Raw genomic sequence first — 18,106 nt, 5'->3', positions numbered from 1 at the left:
AGACTGGTATCATACTGTAATGACCGCTATGGATTTGAAGCTGCGCCAGATTACCGCCACTGGTGGTGGATCCGTAAGAGCACAATGCCGCACCCTACGCCGTTGCCAGGGATTAAACTTGCATTACGGGAAGCCAAACAATGAACGAAGAACAGGCCTTCGTCCATCCGCGTCATAGGCACAGCCTCAGCGTCGAGCACAATGGAAGAAGACGTGAGGGCGCATTGGACGATCAAGCCAGAGAGCATATACCGAGAATGCTACCCGCAGTTCCAGATTGCTATATTGCTCGAGATGGAGCCGAACGCACAAAAGGTCGGTGGGGCTGGGGTTGCGACGGGCTGCTGTACTTCACCAAAATGTGAACGATCGATGAATCATGGCGCAACAGGAACTATCGAGAATGTCAGAAATAATTCACGATTATTGAAGCGCTTTTTACAGAAAGAGGTTGAATGGCTGGTGTTTAGAACGGTAAAAGGTTTGAAGTCCGCACAGCCGCCAGTGCTAATCATGGAGTCGTCCGTCTACGAGAAAACGAAGATTGAAACCGGGAGTCTGAGGAGCAAGATGGGCTTGTCGCAAGCATATCATCTGAGAGAAGAGTTACACGAACAACATCGACATAATCGATGAAGAACCACTGCGCCCAGCGCCGTAAACGATGAGCAGGTGACGACGCTAACAATGCATTAATTTTATCCTTCTCCAAGACTTGAAGAAGGAAGAGAAACTTACTAGGCAAAAGATAGATAGGTGGTGGTGAAAAGGGAAGAGGAAGCGGGTGTGACTTGCGACTCAGATTGAGTGGCTGAGCGCCGGATGTTTGGATCCTCGACTGAGATCGAGCGTCTGAATCTTGACTGTGAGGACTACTTAGCCCCCCGAAATGTGAAAGCAGAATAGGTAAGGAGTCAGGACAGTTGAAGTCCGAGTCGGTCAATGAGAGTTAGACACTGGCACTGCAACCACTGGCTTGTGAGGCTGCCTGCCAGTGCCTGGGGCTGAATAATAATAATATCAAGCTTAAGGCCAGCGTTCAAACTATAGAAGACTCAGACGACTTGAGAATAAGCTACCTGTAGAAGACAACTGTGAGTGGGTATCGAGTGAATACATCGATAGTAAGTCACATAAGCTCCGAGTCCCACACCCTCCCTGACGCCTTCCAAAAAAGGCAATTTGATCCTAGTCACATACGTCGATGCCGAAAGACGCTTGCCAGTTTGCCTTCCGCCACTCGATACAGAACGGTTCCTCCGCTCGAATGTGCGCCCACTACGAGCAACCTGAAAACAATACGAAGGAGTTCAACCGGGCGTATACTGCCTCAACAAACTCAGAAGAAGACAACTTCAAGCCCCTTCAACAGAAGGCTACATAGTGCGGGGCGGCGCCGTGCGGGGCGTGAGGGGGCGTGCGTGCAACCGTGACCATGATTACTTCGTTGCGACGAGGCTTGCGGCCATACTTACCATAGCTGTTGGCGCAGGAGGAGAGGCCTAGCCCGAATATAATGCGTGCCGTCTGAACCCACCATATTTCGTCTACTATTTCCGAGTCAGTCAAACTGTTGCATTACGCGTAAGATTTACGCTCTATTCCCTTCGCAGAAAGTATGGCAACTTGTCTGCGACCAGATATAAATGTCATGAAATTACGCGTCTATCCTAGCCCTGGGAATCCGCGTCTGTTCAAGTCTGGATTCCTCTATCAACGCCCCCAATCGCTGAGTCCGCCGCAGCGACATCGTGTTCATCTTCTCAAGTTATCTCGTGGTACAAATCCTCCTCTTCCGTGTCTGGCGAGTCATAATCTCGTTCGTATTCCATGGATTTGACGAGTTCGGGTTCGGGTTCGGGGATATGCTCACCCAGCGCCTCTAATTCTGTTAACGCTTCCAGCGCGGTGGGCCGTGCATTTGGGTCGTTTGCTGTCATTGTGCGCAACAAGGGCAGCAGATATTCGCGGTTTTCGGGAAAGCGCTGGGTAGTTCAAGTTCAAGTGGATGTGGGCCACAAAAGTAGACACTTACAGCGAGGACCCTGAGGAAGGTGTTGCCCAATTGATAAATGTCCACTTTGAACGGATTGTGGGGCACCTCCCATTTGAATTCTGGAACGGTGCGGTCCTGCCCGTACCTACCAAAGTTAAATGCAGTTTCCACGCCACCTGGGAAATAGCGAGAAAGCCCGAAGTCAATGAAATAATAGGCAATCGGTTCAACAGAACATCGGTCTCTCCAGCAAAATCGAAGACTGAGATTGCTCTCTTGGGTGCTAGGATCGTCGAAATGGCTGCCGCCGGGCACTACCTTGGATGCGTCCATCATCAGGTTCGTCCGACAAACATCGCTTTCAGAGTAGATGAGTAAAGCACTACTTCAGAGCTTGGAGAAGCCGTACCGGTGGGCTATAAAGTGAGAATGCATGAATGCCAGTCCCTAAGGAGGGTTAACATGTAGATATAACATGAAATGAGCTCACACCTGCAAAAATTGACGCAGAGCTTCGATGACCTCTTGTAAATGGCGAAAAATAGGAGAGTTGAACACTCTGAGGAACGGCATGACAATCAATATAGTGTTGTCATCGTCAGGTATCGGAATGGTATCCAAAAGCAGCGCCGTTCTGTTGTGAGCGTGGTGTCGGACATTCGGAGAGTTGAGGTATTGGACAACGGACAATTCGACATCACGCGTGTCTACGCGCTTGAGGACAACCTTAGTACCATCCGCTATCCGTATAGCGTCCAAGACCAACGAGTTCTATGGGCAGTTGAGCGTCGACTCATTTCGGAAAATGGCATAGGAACAAACCAATCCGTGTACCGAGTCCTCAGAGTGCTCCTTGGACACGGTAGCTCCGGGAAGCCGCCAGGAAGGGATCCAATCTGCATGATAACGTCGACGAAGCTGGTAGCCTATCGACAATAGGAACGGTTGGTGATTGATCCACCACTGGCATTGTTCAGTTGGGACGCGAGTACTGTCCAAAATTGAAGTGAAGCAGCGTGGAAATTGATGCGCACATACGACCAGTAATCCCTGTGCTCATTGGGCACCCCTGTTGTAGGCTTTTCCATGAGATGAAGTTTAGATGTTGAAGACGAAGCGTGTGTGTACGTAAGCAAATGTCAGATTCAAGTTCAGAGCCAAGTGATGGGAGTTCCAAATCTTCACTCTCTCCTCTCCCCTTTAGATTCACAAAGCTACAGCGTCTCAGAAATATTGGCACTCAGCTCGACGACACTTAGGCGGTCTTTTGCGGTGCCCTATGTGCATTACAAAAGTACAGAAACATTGTATTCTACAGGTCAAGGAACTTGAAAGTGAAGAAGATAACAGAATTCTAGTGTGTAATTGTATCAAAATATCGTCGCAAGTGCCCCATCGTCTCCACCACCACCCCCAAGCCCCACCATCCCCCGCGAATTAAGCCCAGGCCCGTTCTTCCCGAACGTGAAACCAACCCAGACGCCCCGTCCGAACGTATCGTCCTTCTCCTTTACCGCATCTACGTTCCGTTGCTTCTCCTTCACTTCTGCGTACTTGGCCATGTCCTCTAAGCTTGTAAAGTCGTCGTAGTAGCCAGTGTCGATTTCCGAGTCAAGCGCTGGAACGAAAGGCGCTTCTACTCCGCGCAAGTCATCCCATTGCACACCATCAAAGAAAGGGTGTACACGTATTTGTTCGAGTGAAGTAAGTCGGGAGGAGGAATGGGCAATAAGGCTGGTGGTTAGACGTCAGCCCAGGAGCTATAACGACTCGAAACGGGCACGAACCAAGTAACAGCGTCCCAAGCAACGTCCGTAAGGTTGAAAATAAGGTCTTCTGGCTTGTCGTACTCCGGGCGGCGTAAAACTGTCTGCCAGTTCTTGAGATTGGTCCACGTTTCGTCCGCAGTGCTGCCGCTAAATGGCGGGAAGCCTGCGAGGAACTCGAACAAGATGCACCCTAGAGACCAGTAGTCGACGGAGAGATTATATGGTTTGCCGCGGAGAACCTCAGGCGCCTTGATGAAGACTTTAAGCACGAATCAACTGCCTTGGTACCACCAACCATGTAATCAGGTGATCCAACGATGGAGTCTGCATAGCGCGCGTCTTCGTTGCGAATCGAGCGATATATGGACCGACGTTCGATAGTCGATCGGTGCACAATCTGATTATCTTTGACCTTGTCGAGCTGTCAAGCGACGCATAAATAACTCGAATGTGGATATGACGGGATAAACTGACTTTGAGCTTGAGTGATTCTATAAGTTTAGGATTCAATGCGCCAGTGGCAAGTCCAAAGTCCGTAAGCTTGACATGGCCTGTCCCATCCACAAGGAAATTCTCGGGTTTGAGGTCGCGATGGATATAGCCTAGCTTATGGAGCTCGTTCACAGCAGCAAACATCTCGCTGATGTAGAAGCGTGCATGCTCTTCTTTCAGGACGCCAGAATTGTTGAGAAGGGTACGGAAGTCGCCACCGGGCACGTATTCCATCGCAAGATAGACGAATTGGGGATCTTGGAAAGCATAGAGGAGACGGACAAGCCAGGGAGTTTTGGTTGCAGTGAGAATATCACGCTCGATGAGCACATGGCGAATCTAACAGTCGTTAGCTCGAGCCAAACGCGTCGGGAATCCCACACCTCGTCCATTTTATGCAGTGTTCGCTTGCGCATTTTCTTGAGAGCGCAGACCTCGCCAGTCTCTTGTTTCCGCGCAAGAAAAACCTCGCCATAGCCACCTTGGCCAACCTGAGCAATAATGTGGAACTGGTCGACTCGTAGCTTGGTCCGACGACGACGAAGCAAAACTCGCTCCCTCCCACAGTACGATTTGAACTCTTTCGCGTATTCCGTGGGCTTGAGATCGCGCGCCGCAGTGTCCTTGTCGAATTTCGCACGTCGTTCTTTGCGAGAATGGATGTAGCCGAGCGTTTGGAAGTAGTAATCGAGGAAATCTGGGGAAATTCACTTGTCAGGTCAAACATCGAAGAAGCACGGTTAAAACGCACAGAGTTGGGCCACAGTAGCCTTCCGCTTGACCTCTGGGTTTGACAGAACCTCGCGCTCCCAGACTTTCAGCCCGCCCGCTTTCATCGTCGTCTTATCTTTCGCAGTCTCCATCAAGATGTCGGTTGGGAACGCTTTGGCTGTCGCCATTCGCACATCTGGTAGCCCGCCGAGCGATTCAATGCCTTTGGCGGTTTCCATATGCACGTCACGGTAGGTGGGCAACCCAGAGACGGCCGACGATTTGCCCAACATGGTCGTCGCTTGAAAAGGGAAAACACCTTCTAAATTTGGATGTTGGCCCGCTTCCACGCTTCCGAGACAGAAATACAGGATTTCGGCTACATGAACGCATGATCTTACCAAAATTATGCTGTTCCCAAGGCCGCATGTTTTACACCATTCTTGAGCTTATATAATGGCGGACCCACAGCTTTCCGCACTATGTTCGCAGCAGCGTGCTTGACTCTAGCCTCCACTCTTCCTGCTTGAATCACTATGGACATCACCATCCGCATTCTACAGCCAACAAAGCCAACTCTGGTCAACCCGACGACTCCTAACCTTTGCCCCATCTCTGTATCTGTGCATGAATGGCCAGCCTCAGCGTGTAGCCAGTTGGGCGCTTCAACTTTACGTCGGAGCCGCCCTGTGGTGAAGAGGCATTTTCAGTCGGAAGCCGAGGGAAAGAGAGCTCTTCTGACACGATCGCATGCAGTTCGGCGTGCAGGGAGAAAGAGGACAGAGTAGAATTCAGTGCGTCTTTTGAGACCATTGTTTCAAGTGTCTGACAACTTTTGCAGTTTCGTGGACCACTTATTTCTCATTGATTAGTGCAGCAAAGACACAAGTAGTATGTATCAACACATCACCATTTAATGAGCAACCCAGGCCTCATCCCACCCGATCCCACTGACATCCCAAAACTGTCCTTTTCTCCCCGAGTAACCCAGCCCAACGCATCCATTAACACATGCGCGACTCTAAGAAACACGGTCCCATCGACGTATGAGAGTCAAATCGAATGACCATTGCGAATAGATAGAACGGAGTGCTGCGTCGCGTTTGGGGTCCATCGACATCCACTCGACAAAACGATCGGCATCAGTGCTGGGTCCTTCATATGGAAGCGGTACGAGAGAGGGCGAGTCGTATACATCCCGAAGGAGAGACAACAGCGAACATTCAGGACCAGATATAATGGCGGGCGTATTGTGCGGCTTGTCCATCATGTTAGAAGCGTCAGGGAAGCATACGGCTGCTTGGGCGATTCCCTGTGCAACCATAAAATCTTGACCAAATTCAATGCCAAACTGTGCAAGGATCAGACAAAACTCGACAAAGGGTCCTGAATTTACGCCAGCCTGGATAAGCGGATGCAATAATCGACTCGTGAACCTCGCTAACGTCAAGGTTTCGCCCTCATTCGCTTCTCGAGAGAAAATATAATGTTCAAGGGTCGCAGTCGCTCCATGCGCGGCCACTTGGTTAGAGAAGAAAGTTAGTAGATAGTCGGGATACCGCTGGGCACTATTAATCGAAGATCAACAGCAGGACATTGCCAGCAGGGGAGGACTCATACTGGTTGTTTCCCAAACTTTGCTTCCAATCCCATTCCATTATCTCTTTGGGTGACGACATGCTGTTGAGATGGATCGGTCGCTGAATCGACGCTTCCTTGTCGTTCATCGCTCGAATCACTGCTTCAGGCCCCCCAAAGTCATGGAGCGACAAAACGCTGGTATATATATCAGTTTCCTAAGGGTCAAAACAAACAATAGACCTTACTGGTGCGAGAGGTGGTTGATGAAGTACTGTTCGTTTCGAAAGCAATGGTGCTCCTTTGCATCTTTGAGCAAAAGCTGTTGCAGAAGACGGTGTTGCGCCGGGAAAGTTGACTAGACCTCGTCGGAGTGGTTGCACCACAAGGAAGTCCATGTCAACGTTTGAAACATCGATTCTCACTGCTTTTATACGTAGTCCTTTCCCTCGCCGCCAGGAAGCACGTCGGTTAAATTGGTAGTCGCTGCGTAAACAAGATAGTGTCCGAGGACAGGTAGACTGACATGAGAAAGTGGTTTCTGTGCATGGTGGTTGGCTATGACCTGCGAAGAACGGTTAAATGGACTAGTGTCTGGGAAGATAACGATGCGTACGATATTAATGTATGCGTTGGGAGATTAGAGGGAGTCGATTGATTCCACGCTCGCTGATTACTAGGGAGAAAGCGAAAAATAAGTAGAAGCACTTGCCACCATGCATAGCAACAAGTGAGAAATGCATCGGATAAGTCATTCAGAAAGATTGAATCACGCGGAGTCTTGCGCAAAGAAAGTTCTATTTCGAGGAGGAAGAGTCCAATGCCGCCAGTTGGTCTACCAAATCCTCCATCACAGACTTCGGAGGTTGTGAAGGTAAAGATGTTGGGGAAGGCGCGATAATAGATGTTCTCTTGGTTGGCACAAGCAAATGGCCCTCAGGTTCAAAACCCGGTGCAATACGTCGTAAAGCCTCGCGTTTCCTGCGCTCCTTCTCTTCTTGCCTTGAGCGGAGGTAGGCTTCTCGTTGTGCTTGGTGTGCTGCAAGAGTAGATCGTCGAGATGATTCCAGAGTGATGATATGGGGCTCAATTGTGTAAGGATAGACAAACTGGAACGGTGTGAATTAGACGTGAAGGTCATTTAACGAGACTGACATATGCATTCACAGATTCGGGAAGCGGGTGAATGTCCGGGGGTAGCACAACCTATAGAGTGTGAGATTTAGGTGGAACTGTAGAGTCGATTTCAACCGGTCGAGGAACGCGAAGACTAGGAGACTTGATTAAGGGGACCTGTGCAGCAGGCGCATACTGGGCTTGAAGCTGTTAGTTAGAGTAACTAACCAAAGTGTTACCCCACTGTGTTCTGGCATTCGACAAGGTGGAAAGAACAGTGAAAGAACGAGAGAACGAGAGATCGCGTGACAAAGCGGGTAATAAGCTTCTTTTCTCCCTTCATGGCCACAAGCCGACTCATCGCGTGCTCGACACTCATCTCTCAGGGCGCAGAAGCCGCAAGTGCAACTTCCCCACCGCTATTTCTCGTCTGATTCGGCCATCAAGAAAGTCTACAAAGCTCGTTTATCTTCGGACGACAGCGAGCCGCCAATCTTGCTAAAGCATCGATTCCAAAAGGGATATCGCCATCCATCGCTCGACAGCTCACTCACCCGCTCCAGAGTGACAGGGGAGGCGAGAGCGCTGTTGAAATGTCTTCGGTAGGCAGGCAATCGAGTGCTTCAACCATTTCAACGAGAACAAGCGCAGGAGTAAATGTGCCTGGTCTGCGAATGGTCGATGCGGCAGAAGGTGCTTTGGGAATTGAGTGGATTGACGGGCTGAGTGTACGGAAACTTCTCCCGGGAGGCACGCCAGAAGAAGACGACGAAGACACACCTGACATAAATTCGGCCCTGGAGGAGTATGGAATCTCTGTAGGTCTGTCGGCTCTCTCTTTCTATATCACAAGAGTTCAACTTTCTGTAGACACGCTCATGGGCATGATAGGGCGCGAGCTCGCCAAACTTCATCTTGCCGACGTGATTCACGGCGATTTGACGACTTCCAACATGATGCTTCGCCATCCTCACTCCTACAGTTCATACGACTCCACATTCCCGACACAGCTCGCGAGTAACTTCGTGCCAGCGCCAATGTGATCTAATTTTTATCGCAGGTGCTAATCGATTTCGGTTTATCCTACCATTCAGCACTCGTCGAAGACAAGGCAGTCGACCTATACGTCCTCGAACGCGCATTTGCCTCGACACACCCCGAATCAGAACCACTTTTTGCATCGGTGCTAAAAGCATATGAGCAAGGCATGGGAAAGGAGTGGATGGCGGTCAGCAAGCGGTTAGATGACGGTGAGCTTCGCAGTCGATCGTTCCCCCACGTTTTTTATTTATTCCATTCAATAGTCCGGCTAAGGGGACGGAAACGCAGCATGGTGGGCTGATACTGCATGCATTGGAACTGTCGTTCGACAGCACAGTACGAGTTCGACGTTTGCACGTCTCTTGGTCAAGACAGTATTGCGTAAAACCTCGTCAATATTATGCATGCTTTTTTGCGAGGCGCAACTCCGCGATACTTCCTGATTTAGGACCGGTAATCCGACTGTTTCTGCTCTATATGTAACATATCTGTCGTTCCACATTTCGTCATATCCACATTCGAGTTATTTACACGTCGTTTGACAGCTCGACAAGGTCAAAGATAATCAGATTGTGCACCGATCGACTATCGAACGTCGGTCCATATATCGCTCGATTCGCAATGAAGACGCGCGCTATGCAGACTCCATCGTTGGATCACCTGATTACATGGTTGGTGGTACTAAGGCAGTTGATTCGTGCTTAAAGTCTTCATCAAGGCGCCTGAGGTTCTTCGCGGCAAACCATATAACCTCTCGGTCGACTACTGGTCTCTAGGGTGCATCTTGTTCGAGTTCCTCGCAGGCTTCCCGCCATTTAGCGGCAGCACTGCGGACGAAACGTGGACCAATCTCAAGAACTGGCAGACAGTTTTACGCCGCCCGGAGTACGACAAGCCAGAAGACCTTATTTTCAATCTTACGGACGTTGCTTGGGACGCTGTTACTTGGTTTGTGCCCGTTTAGAGTTGTTGTAGCTCCTGGTCTAACGTCTAACTACCAGCCTTATTGCCCATTCCTCCTCCCGACTTACTTCACTCGAGCAAATTCGTGTCCACCCTTTCTTTGATGGTGTGCAATGGGATGACTTGCGCGGAGTAGAGGCGCCTTTTGTTCCAGCGCTCGACTCGGAAATCGACACCGGTTACTACGACGACTTTACAAGCTTAGAGGACATGGCCAAGTACGCGGAGGTGAAGGAGAAGCAACGGAACGTAGATGCGGTCAAGGAGAAGGATGATACGTTTGGACGGGGCGTCTGGGTTGGTTTCACGTTCGGGAAGAACGGGCCTGGGCTTAATTCGCGGGGGGTGGTGGGGCTTGGGGTGGTGGTGGTGGAGACGATGGGGCACTTGCGACGATATTTTGATACGATTACACACCGGAATTCTCTTTCTTTGACCTGTAGAAATACGATGTTTCTGTACTTCTGTAATGCGCATAAGACAATGTGAATGACTACCCAAATGTCGTCGAGCTGAGTGCTAGTATTTCCGAGACGCTGTAGCTTTGAGCTTAAAGGGGATAGGAGAGAGCGCAGTGGAACTCCATCACTGCGAAGGACCACACAGACAGTTGCTTACGTACGCACACACACTTCGATTCGTCTTCAATATCTCAACTTCATCTCATGGAAAAGCCTACAACAGGGGTGCCCAATCAGCACAGGGACTACTGGTCGTATGTGCTCATCGATTTCCACGCTGCTTCACTTCGATTTTGGACAGTACTCGCGTCCCAAGTGAACAATGGTGGATCAATCACCAACCGTTCCTATTATCGATAGGCTACCAACTTCGTCGACGTTATTATGCAGATTGGATCCCTTCCTGGCAGCTTCCCGGAGCTACCGTGTCCAAGGTGCACTCTGAGGACTCGGTACACGGATTGGTTTGTTCCCATGCCATTTTCCGAAATGAGTCGACGCTCAACTGCCCACAGAACTCGTTGGTCTTGGACGCTATACGGATAGCGGATGGTACCAAGGTTGTGCTCAAGCGCGTAGACACGCGTGATGAAGAATTGTCCGTTGTCCAGTACCTCAACTCTCCGAATGTTCGACACCACGCTCACAACAGAACGGCGCTGCTTTTGGATACCATTCCGATACCTGACGATGATAACACCATATTGATTGTCATGCCGTTCCTCAGAGTGTTCAACTCTCCTATTTTTCGCCATTTACAAGAGGTCATCGAAGCTCTGCGTCAATTTTTGCAGGTGTGAGCTCATTTCATGTTATATCTACATGTTAACACTCCTCAGGGACTGGTATTCATGCATTCTCACTTTATAGCCCACCGGTATGGCTTCTCCAAGCTCGGAAGGAGTACATTACTCATCTACTTTGAAAGCGATGTTTGTCGGACGAACTTGATGATGGACGCATCCAAGGTAGTGCCCGGCGGCAGCCATTTCGACGATCCTAGCACCCAAGAGAGCAATCTCAGTCTTCGATTTCGCTGGAGAGACCGATGTTCTGTTGCACCGATTGCCTATTATTTCATTGACTTCGGGCTTTCTCGCTATTTTCCAGGTGGCGTGGAAACTGCGTTCAACTTTGGTAGGTACGGGCAGGACCGCACCGTTCCGGAATTCAAATGGGAGGTACCCCACAATCCGTTTAAAGTGGACATTTATCAATTGGGCAATACCTTCCTCAAAGTGCTCACTGTAAGTGTCTACTTTGGTGTACTGCATCTGCTTGAACTTTATCTACTTAGCGCTTTCCCGAAAACCGCGAACATTTGCTGCCCTTGTTGCGCACAATGACAGCGAACGACCCAAATGCACGGCCCACCGCGCTGGAAGCGTTAACGGAGTTAGAGGCACTGAGTGAGCATATCCCCGAACCCGAACTCGTCAAATCCATGGAATACGAACGAGATTATGACTCGCCAGACACGGAAGAGGAGGATTTGTACCACGAGATAACGTCTGACGACGACCACGATCTCGCTACTAGGCTGGGAGGGCAGCTGTTGTTGACCTGACTCGGTAGAATCAAGACCATGTTGAAGATGTATATTTCCGGGGCTTCAATAGATCTGATTATAGCGGGGCAATGCGGCTCTTTAATACATGGCCATAGATAACATTCCTATGTATTATTTTACTACAGTATGTACTATTAAGCATTTCTGTGAAAAACCCTATGAGATGGAGGCTCTCTCGAATACTTATTGCTCGAATAAGTGTTCACGTTGGAACGTGACCAATGTGTGACCATTCGCAGTGCTTGAACCTGCTTGAACTAGGACCCCTGATTATGCCCCAAGAGGTAGGATACCAAAATCCGGACAGATTTTGGAAAATTTCAACCTAGGTTTGACCAGAATCCGGACAAAAATCGGGTTGGAGCCAAAAAAGTTAGAACCAAAGTCCGGACAAGAGATTTTACCCTTAGACAGGTCGGAACCAAGTCCGGACAAATTTTCCTCAGTTGGGTCAGTTTGGTGGGCAATTCACATTGAAATAGACCACATTTAAGAAAAAATCAGGTGGCACATAACGGCTATCAGAGCCTGAAAAACTGTTCTTTAGCTATAATTCCACCTTTTCTCGGCTAACTTTCACTAATTTAGCGCTTTTTGTCAAGGTCGGATGCGAATCCGGACAAATTTTTCACCTTCGGGGTAGGTCGGATCAAAATCCGGACAAAACGATATGCGTTTGGCGTCCAAAAAACGCGGACAAATTTTTCATTTCACCGATTTCAGAATCCTACCTCTTGGGGGATAATCAGGGGTCCTCTTGAACTTGAACCACACTTGCGACTCACTACCGCCGCGTCCCCCAACGTGGTTATCTTTCCGCACACGCACACACACACACAGCACGAACACGCGCATGCTCAATGCTCTCACGCACCAACAGTAGAAGGCGCCTCGTGCTGGTCCCGGGATTCCTGCCGCGTATCGTCCCAGTGTCTCAGTCTGTATGAATTTGGTATGGATGACTCTGAAAGCACTACTAGTACGGAAAATTCCGGGCTTTTAATCAAATATCTCACCGATTCTTCAACCTTGACTCAGGCCTTACGAAAAACTCTCAAGATATCCTGTGTGACGGACTTCTTTTTGACGCTCTGTACAGCACACTCATGGCCTCCTGGCTGTTCTGGTTTTTGGTGTGTGGCCACCACGACTCCTTGCCACAATAAACTGATTGGTTGCGGAGGCTTGTGTTGTTCTTCGTGTGTAGCGTCACCTTTTCAGTCATGGTCAACTTGGACAAAACTCTTCATATATTTAGCTGCCCAGCGATTCCATCTCTTTCTGCAACAAGCAATAGTCTCGTGTTTATGGCTGGAGCTCGAACACGCTGGCGATTGAATTACTCCTCAACAAAGCGGCCTAAGATTGACAGATTTCTGGATCCCCGCTGGAGAACTTCCATTGTGCTGTTGATTCGTGCAAGATATCCGAAAGATAGACATTCCATTCCTGGAAGCCCTCTCCATTGATTTCTTCAGCCGTTCTATGGCCGTCGTTCTTCGTCAGTCATTACGAGTCTGGGCATTCTCGTCAACTTGGGGTGCCTGCCTTACTTTTTGATAGACGCACACGCCGGTCAGAATGCATTGCGGATATCATGCCTTGTTTGCAATTCGAATCACGCAAAGGTGAGAGATCTTGACACCAAATTCAGAATCAGTCCTCAACCGATATGGCATTCCTGTTTCGCAGAAATAAATGCTTCCTGTTCCTGTGTCCAAATGGAGATCACCCCAGCATATAAGTAAATGGACCGTTGCCAACTACTCCAACAGCACTTTCATCGCGGAATCCCTCGTCATGGCTAACACATTCCTCAGGGCTATAGGATTGCCAATGAAATTTGACCTTGATCACGAAAAGAATAAACTGGATCTTCTTTGGCAGCACGGACTTATCGGCCAGTCTGGCCAACACAACGTGGACGACTACTATGAGTATATCTCTTGGTCCTCAACTTCTGCCCAAGAAATAACCCTTTTTCCAGTTTGTGCTCGAACTTCCAGCAGAAGGACACCTTGAGTGATATCGAGAAGCAAATACTTGCGAAGAAAATGTACAAGCTCCGGCATCGTATCAAGGCAAGTTATCTGGCCCCTGTATGCTCAAAGTGCCGCTCTAATAAGACGTGCTGTAGTCGGATTCAAGCTCTCAGAAAGAAGGCGGTACTCGGTGCGTTTTTGGTTGTCTACTTATACGAACTAAGTTACTGACACTTAGATAGTTCTAGCAAACAAACCGTGTCTGGACAACCCGCTCACGTTGCGTCAAACACTATGGGAGGCGGCCCGGGATCGGGTCATCACAGTCGCGCGCCTCAGAGAAGCAACACCGCGCCATTGTCGGTTTTAGCAGGTTACAATGCCCCATTCGGTTTCGATTCCAGTTTCTGGAAAGATAGTCACAGCTCACTTTTGCCTTTAGGTACCCAGCACACGGCACACGATCAGTATGCTCCCCCATCTGGGTCCTGGATGCAAATGCCGTCGCCTCCAAATGCTCTTCGTCAACGATCTTCTCATTCGGCCATGTCTGCGCAGCCAGGGGAACGCGGACCACCTCACTCTTCGCATCGCGATCAAGCGCCTTCCCAAGTCTATGCTGCACCCCGTCACAGTTTCTCCACCCCACAACTGTCTATCCCCTCAAATCCGAGTCAAATGCCGAATCCAACACAACTCCGATCCAATCCGTCAATACCGGTTATGCATGGGGACAATGGCACTGGCAGTGTATACATGCTGCCGCCTCCTTCGGTGATGCCCGCGCAAACCGGTACCTACCGCCTTGTTCGATACCCAACGCATTGTTCCCCGTGGCAGTCGTGGCAGTTCGACTGACTTGTCTCTATATCCCCCTCCAGGTCGAACTCCGACTTCTGCTGCAATTCCCCCAGCACTGGTTCCCATTCGCGAGGAAGCAATTAGACAGTGAATATATTTTGGAAATCTTTCATGTCACTCACCAGTTCTCTAGCTACCAGTCCATGGACCCTTCCAGGAGCCTGCCACCGCCACTACGGCAAGATCAATCGTCAGGATCAGAGTCCAGGTACGTACTTATTTTGGCAATCTTTCATGTCACTCACCAGTTCTCTAGCTATCAGTCCATGGACCCTTACAGGGTGATGGGCAGCCTGCCACCGCCACTACGGCAAGATCAATCGTCAGGATCAGGGTCCAGGTACGTACTAGCACAGCGATTGTCATGGCCTTACTTATCTCAAACATCCTAGACACAGTACTGAAGCACAGACTGGACAGTAAGTTCCTACAGTGCTCATAAGTATTTCCCACCATTTATTTCAATTTTAGTGTCGATGCTTCAAGCTCATCCAGAGGAACGCATGCTCGCCAGTGAGCATTTATGTACCGCTCTTAAACTTAGCTCTCATCGCCATCTTTAGGGCGTCCGTTCAATCTACGGGACCATCACATCACCAACGGACAAAGTCGCAGGCTGATTCTCAGTATACTTTCGGCGGGTCAGTCCTTGATTTACCTCCTGTTTCCGATACTTACTGACGAGCATCGCAGGCCGCGTCAAGAATTGTATAGCAGAAGCAGCAACCAGTTCGTCTGGCTTTGGTGTGGGCTCAATGTATCCTGATGATGTTCAGTTCTGGGTCATCTTCCACTAGAAACAGTCACAGCGACGATCAAAGCTCTCGGTAAGTCCTGCAATCCCGTACTGAGTAAGTATGCGGAGCATAGCTCACCTAGTGTTTAGGCGCTCGCGGCGATCTTCCCGAAGATCCGGTTCGACCTCTGCGCACCACGATGTTAGCTTGAACGAGGACCCGGAAGAAGATGATGAGGGAGGACTTGAATACCGTGACATATAGGGTAAAGGAAAGCCAAGGGGAAAGGATGTGCTACGGCGTTGCTCACGACATTTCGATGATCTGGCCTGTTCGGCCTTGTACTTGTATCTCTCAGTATTGTTGTGGATTGTCCTTTGAAAATACAAATCGTGCTTACGATAACAATTGATTACGAGTAAAAAGGATTTTCTGTTTTTTCCAAGCGATTTGTTGACACTGTCACACTGTTCTTTCTTCCTTCTACTACAGTGCACCAAGTCACCTCTCTTAGGCTGACTTGTAGGGCCAAGGAAATTTTTGTAGATTTTCTGGCTATTTTTGTCAAACTCAGAGCCCCAGAATATGACGATTTACGTCTTTTCTAAAGATTTTCCCACGGTGTTTCACTTTTTCAAGGGTTTTCCAAGAAAAAAAAGTATATTTAAGAGAATTTGAGCCATTTATTAGCCTGCTGTAGTCTAAGGTGTAGCTAAAGTCTAAAATTAGATGCCAGATAGAAGATCTGGGGCACCAGGATGCAAACTCTGGTGGAAATGCAGTGACATGTCACACGATGTGACACTTCCTTCCCTTATTGGAACAGTGATTTTTGCCATCTTACCGCCCAGAACAATATCAGTAAGCCTTGAAAAGTCAATCCTGATGATCTCTGAGGTGATCTGTCATGATTTGACCCTGCCATCAGTGAAATTCCCACAATGTTTCACTTTTCTGGGGGTCATAAAGCTTAATCCTTGTCCGTTCGCTTAGATATTTTATCAGTAGATGGCTAGAGACTCCAGAAACTCATTACACATGTTTCTGAGACCATCCAAGAAAAGGAAAAAATGAAAATGGCAAAATATTTTGGGGGGTGAATTTACATCAGGCTGTCAAGTGAGAAGTGACTTGGTGCACTGTATGGTGGATCAAGCTCTGCAACCATTTGGACCATACGAAAAGTATTTTGCGTATGCGCTTGCCTCTTCGCATTCCGCAGTATCCCCATTCTCTGCAGTGTGCGCGCTGAATACGAGCAATGGTGGATTGATCACCAACCATTTCTTCAATCAAGAGGCTATCAACTCCGTCGTCGATATCATGCGGATTGGACTCCGTCATGGAGACTCCCAGGGGCCACAGTACGGATGGAGCACAGCGAGGACGGTAGACATGGACTAGTGCGTGTATTCGATGACCATGACTCATTAACCCCAGACTCCAACTTACTTGTCGCAGAACGACTTGGTGCTGGATGCCATACGAGTAGAGGATGGTGCCAAGGTCGTCCTCAAGCGCGTAGATACGCGCCGCATAGAACTGTCGCTTATTCAGTATCTCAACTCTCCAAATTGTCGACACCACGCTCACAACAGGACGGCACTACTTTTGGATACTATTCCAGTACCCGATGACGACAACACTGCACTGATTGTCATCCCATTTCTCAGAGTTTTCAACTCTCCAATTTTCCGCCATTTACAAGAGGTCGTCGAAGCTCTGCGTCAATTCCTCCAGGTGTGAGCTCATCTCATCCGGGGTTCATTGTTGTAACACTTTGTAGGGGCTAGTATTCATGCATTACCACTCCATAGCTCATCGGTATGGTTTCCTCAAGTCTCAGAATTGTAATGATGTGCTGTTCAAGCGATGTTTGTCGGACGAACTTGATGATGGACGCATCCAGGGTGGTGCCAGGTGGGAACAGTTTCGCCAGACCACAATCCGAGGAACACGACTTCAGCCTCCATTTTCGCTGGAAAGACCGATGCTCTGTTGCACCAGTTGCTTACTATTTTATTGATTTTGGTCTTTCACGCTTTTTCCCTCAAGGCGTGGAAGCTGCAGCAAGCTTCGGCAGGTATGGACAGGATCGCACAGTCCCAGAATTCAAGTGGGACGTTCCTCACAATCCGTTCAAAGTAGACATTTATCAACTAGGAAACACATTCCTCAAAGTTCTCGCCGTAAGTTTCGATATTGTTGCGCGCCGTGTTTGCTTCAAATTGATATCACTCAGCGCTATCCCGAGAATCGGCAACATCTTCTACCCTTGTTGCGTTCGATGACCGCTGATAGCCCAACCGCCCGACCGACCGCGTTCGAAGCATTGACGGAACTCGAGGCATTGAGCGGGCACATCCCAGCCGACGAACTCATGAAACCCATGACATATGAAGCGGACGAAGACTCGCCGGATTCTGAAGAGGAGGACCTGGACTATGAGATCACGTCTGAATGATCACGAGCTTGTTGATTTTGGGAGAGCGGCTGTCGTTCTGCCCAATAAATAGTCTTTTTGTACGTCGACACATCAAATAGTAGCTTTCAATGCTGAGTCAGACATGAAGCGTCGGTCGACTGAACTAGAATGAGTCTGCTGCAAACACGACTCAGTTGCATTCGCCGGCGGAGTCCGACTCGGGACTGCGCCATCATCTAAATATTTGCTCAATGGTTATTGGAGTCATAAACACCACACACACACGTCGACCACCTCTGGCGCGCTCTCGTTCGCGGACTCGATTCCAACTCGATTTGGACCACTACCTAGGGATTTCCATGCAACCAGCGGCGAGATACCCAAGAATTAGATTGACAAGCGAC

The 18,106-nt window shown here is 49.1% G+C and overlaps 6 protein-coding genes across 6 annotated transcripts; 2 read left to right on the top strand and 4 right to left on the bottom strand.

Moving 5' to 3' along the window:
* Positions 1-1,763: 1,763 nt before the first annotated feature.
* On the bottom strand, positions 1,764-3,102 carry MIND_00425700 (Protein kinase domain-containing protein; the record flags this gene model as incomplete). The annotated part of the gene is made up of 6 exons (XM_037361072.1): positions 3,035-3,102; positions 2,819-2,987; positions 2,489-2,767; positions 2,406-2,443; positions 2,036-2,354; positions 1,764-1,985 (listed from the first exon to the last, which is right to left on the bottom strand). The coding sequence occupies exons 1-6, from the start codon at positions 3,082-3,084 to the stop codon at positions 1,764-1,766; spliced, it is 1,077 nt and encodes a 358-aa protein (XP_037221364.1). The 5' UTR covers positions 3,085-3,102.
* Positions 3,103-3,366: 264 nt separating this feature from the next.
* MIND_00425600 (uncharacterized protein) lies at positions 3,367-5,312 on the bottom strand (the record flags this gene model as incomplete). The annotated part of the gene is made up of 6 exons (XM_037361071.1): positions 5,009-5,312; positions 4,641-4,954; positions 4,240-4,596; positions 4,061-4,186; positions 3,784-4,013; positions 3,367-3,730 (listed from the first exon to the last, which is right to left on the bottom strand). The coding sequence occupies exons 1-6, from the start codon at positions 5,259-5,261 to the stop codon at positions 3,367-3,369; spliced, it is 1,644 nt and encodes a 547-aa protein (XP_037221363.1). The 5' UTR covers positions 5,262-5,312.
* Positions 5,313-5,989: 677 nt separating this feature from the next.
* On the bottom strand, positions 5,990-6,944 carry MIND_00425500 (uncharacterized protein; the record flags this gene model as incomplete). Its single annotated transcript, XM_037361070.1, has 5 exons — positions 5,990-6,319; positions 6,365-6,536; positions 6,589-6,744; positions 6,795-6,855; positions 6,911-6,944. The coding sequence occupies 5 exons, from the start codon at positions 6,942-6,944 to the stop codon at positions 5,990-5,992; spliced, it is 753 nt and encodes a 250-aa protein (XP_037221362.1).
* Positions 6,945-7,343: 399 nt separating this feature from the next.
* MIND_00425400 (uncharacterized protein) lies at positions 7,344-7,919 on the bottom strand (the record flags this gene model as incomplete). The annotated part of the gene is made up of 4 exons (XM_037361069.1): positions 7,344-7,655; positions 7,702-7,752; positions 7,810-7,862; positions 7,907-7,919. 4 exons carry the CDS (start codon positions 7,917-7,919, stop codon positions 7,344-7,346), a joined length of 429 nt encoding a protein of 142 aa, XP_037221361.1.
* Positions 7,920-8,255: 336 nt separating this feature from the next.
* Positions 8,256-11,694, top strand: MIND_00425300 (uncharacterized protein; the record flags this gene model as incomplete). The annotated part of the gene is made up of 12 exons (XM_037361068.1): positions 8,256-8,484; positions 8,533-8,687; positions 8,723-8,901; positions 8,967-9,039; positions 9,249-9,374; positions 9,422-9,651; positions 9,705-10,151; positions 10,209-10,385; positions 10,429-10,591; positions 10,643-10,921; positions 10,967-11,374; positions 11,425-11,694. 12 exons carry the CDS (start codon positions 8,256-8,258, stop codon positions 11,692-11,694), a joined length of 2,736 nt encoding a protein of 911 aa, XP_037221360.1.
* Positions 11,695-16,413: 4,719 nt separating this feature from the next.
* Positions 16,414-17,741, top strand: MIND_00425200 (Protein kinase domain-containing protein; the record flags this gene model as incomplete). Its single annotated transcript, XM_037361067.1, has 5 exons — positions 16,414-16,680; positions 16,739-17,017; positions 17,064-17,101; positions 17,148-17,466; positions 17,520-17,741. Exons 1-5 carry the CDS (start codon positions 16,648-16,650, stop codon positions 17,739-17,741), a joined length of 891 nt encoding a protein of 296 aa, XP_037221359.1. The 5' UTR covers positions 16,414-16,647.
* Between the last annotated feature and the right edge of the window lie 365 nt (positions 17,742-18,106).

Source organism: Mycena indigotica (assembly GCF_014461135.1).
Source record: "Mycena indigotica strain 171206Taipei chromosome Unknown Mind.scaff0004, whole genome shotgun sequence".
Taxonomy (NCBI): Eukaryota; Fungi; Basidiomycota; class Agaricomycetes; order Agaricales; family Mycenaceae; genus Mycena; species Mycena indigotica.
Note: the sequence above shows the minus strand (reverse complement) of the source record. Positions and strands in the feature narration are given on the sequence as shown.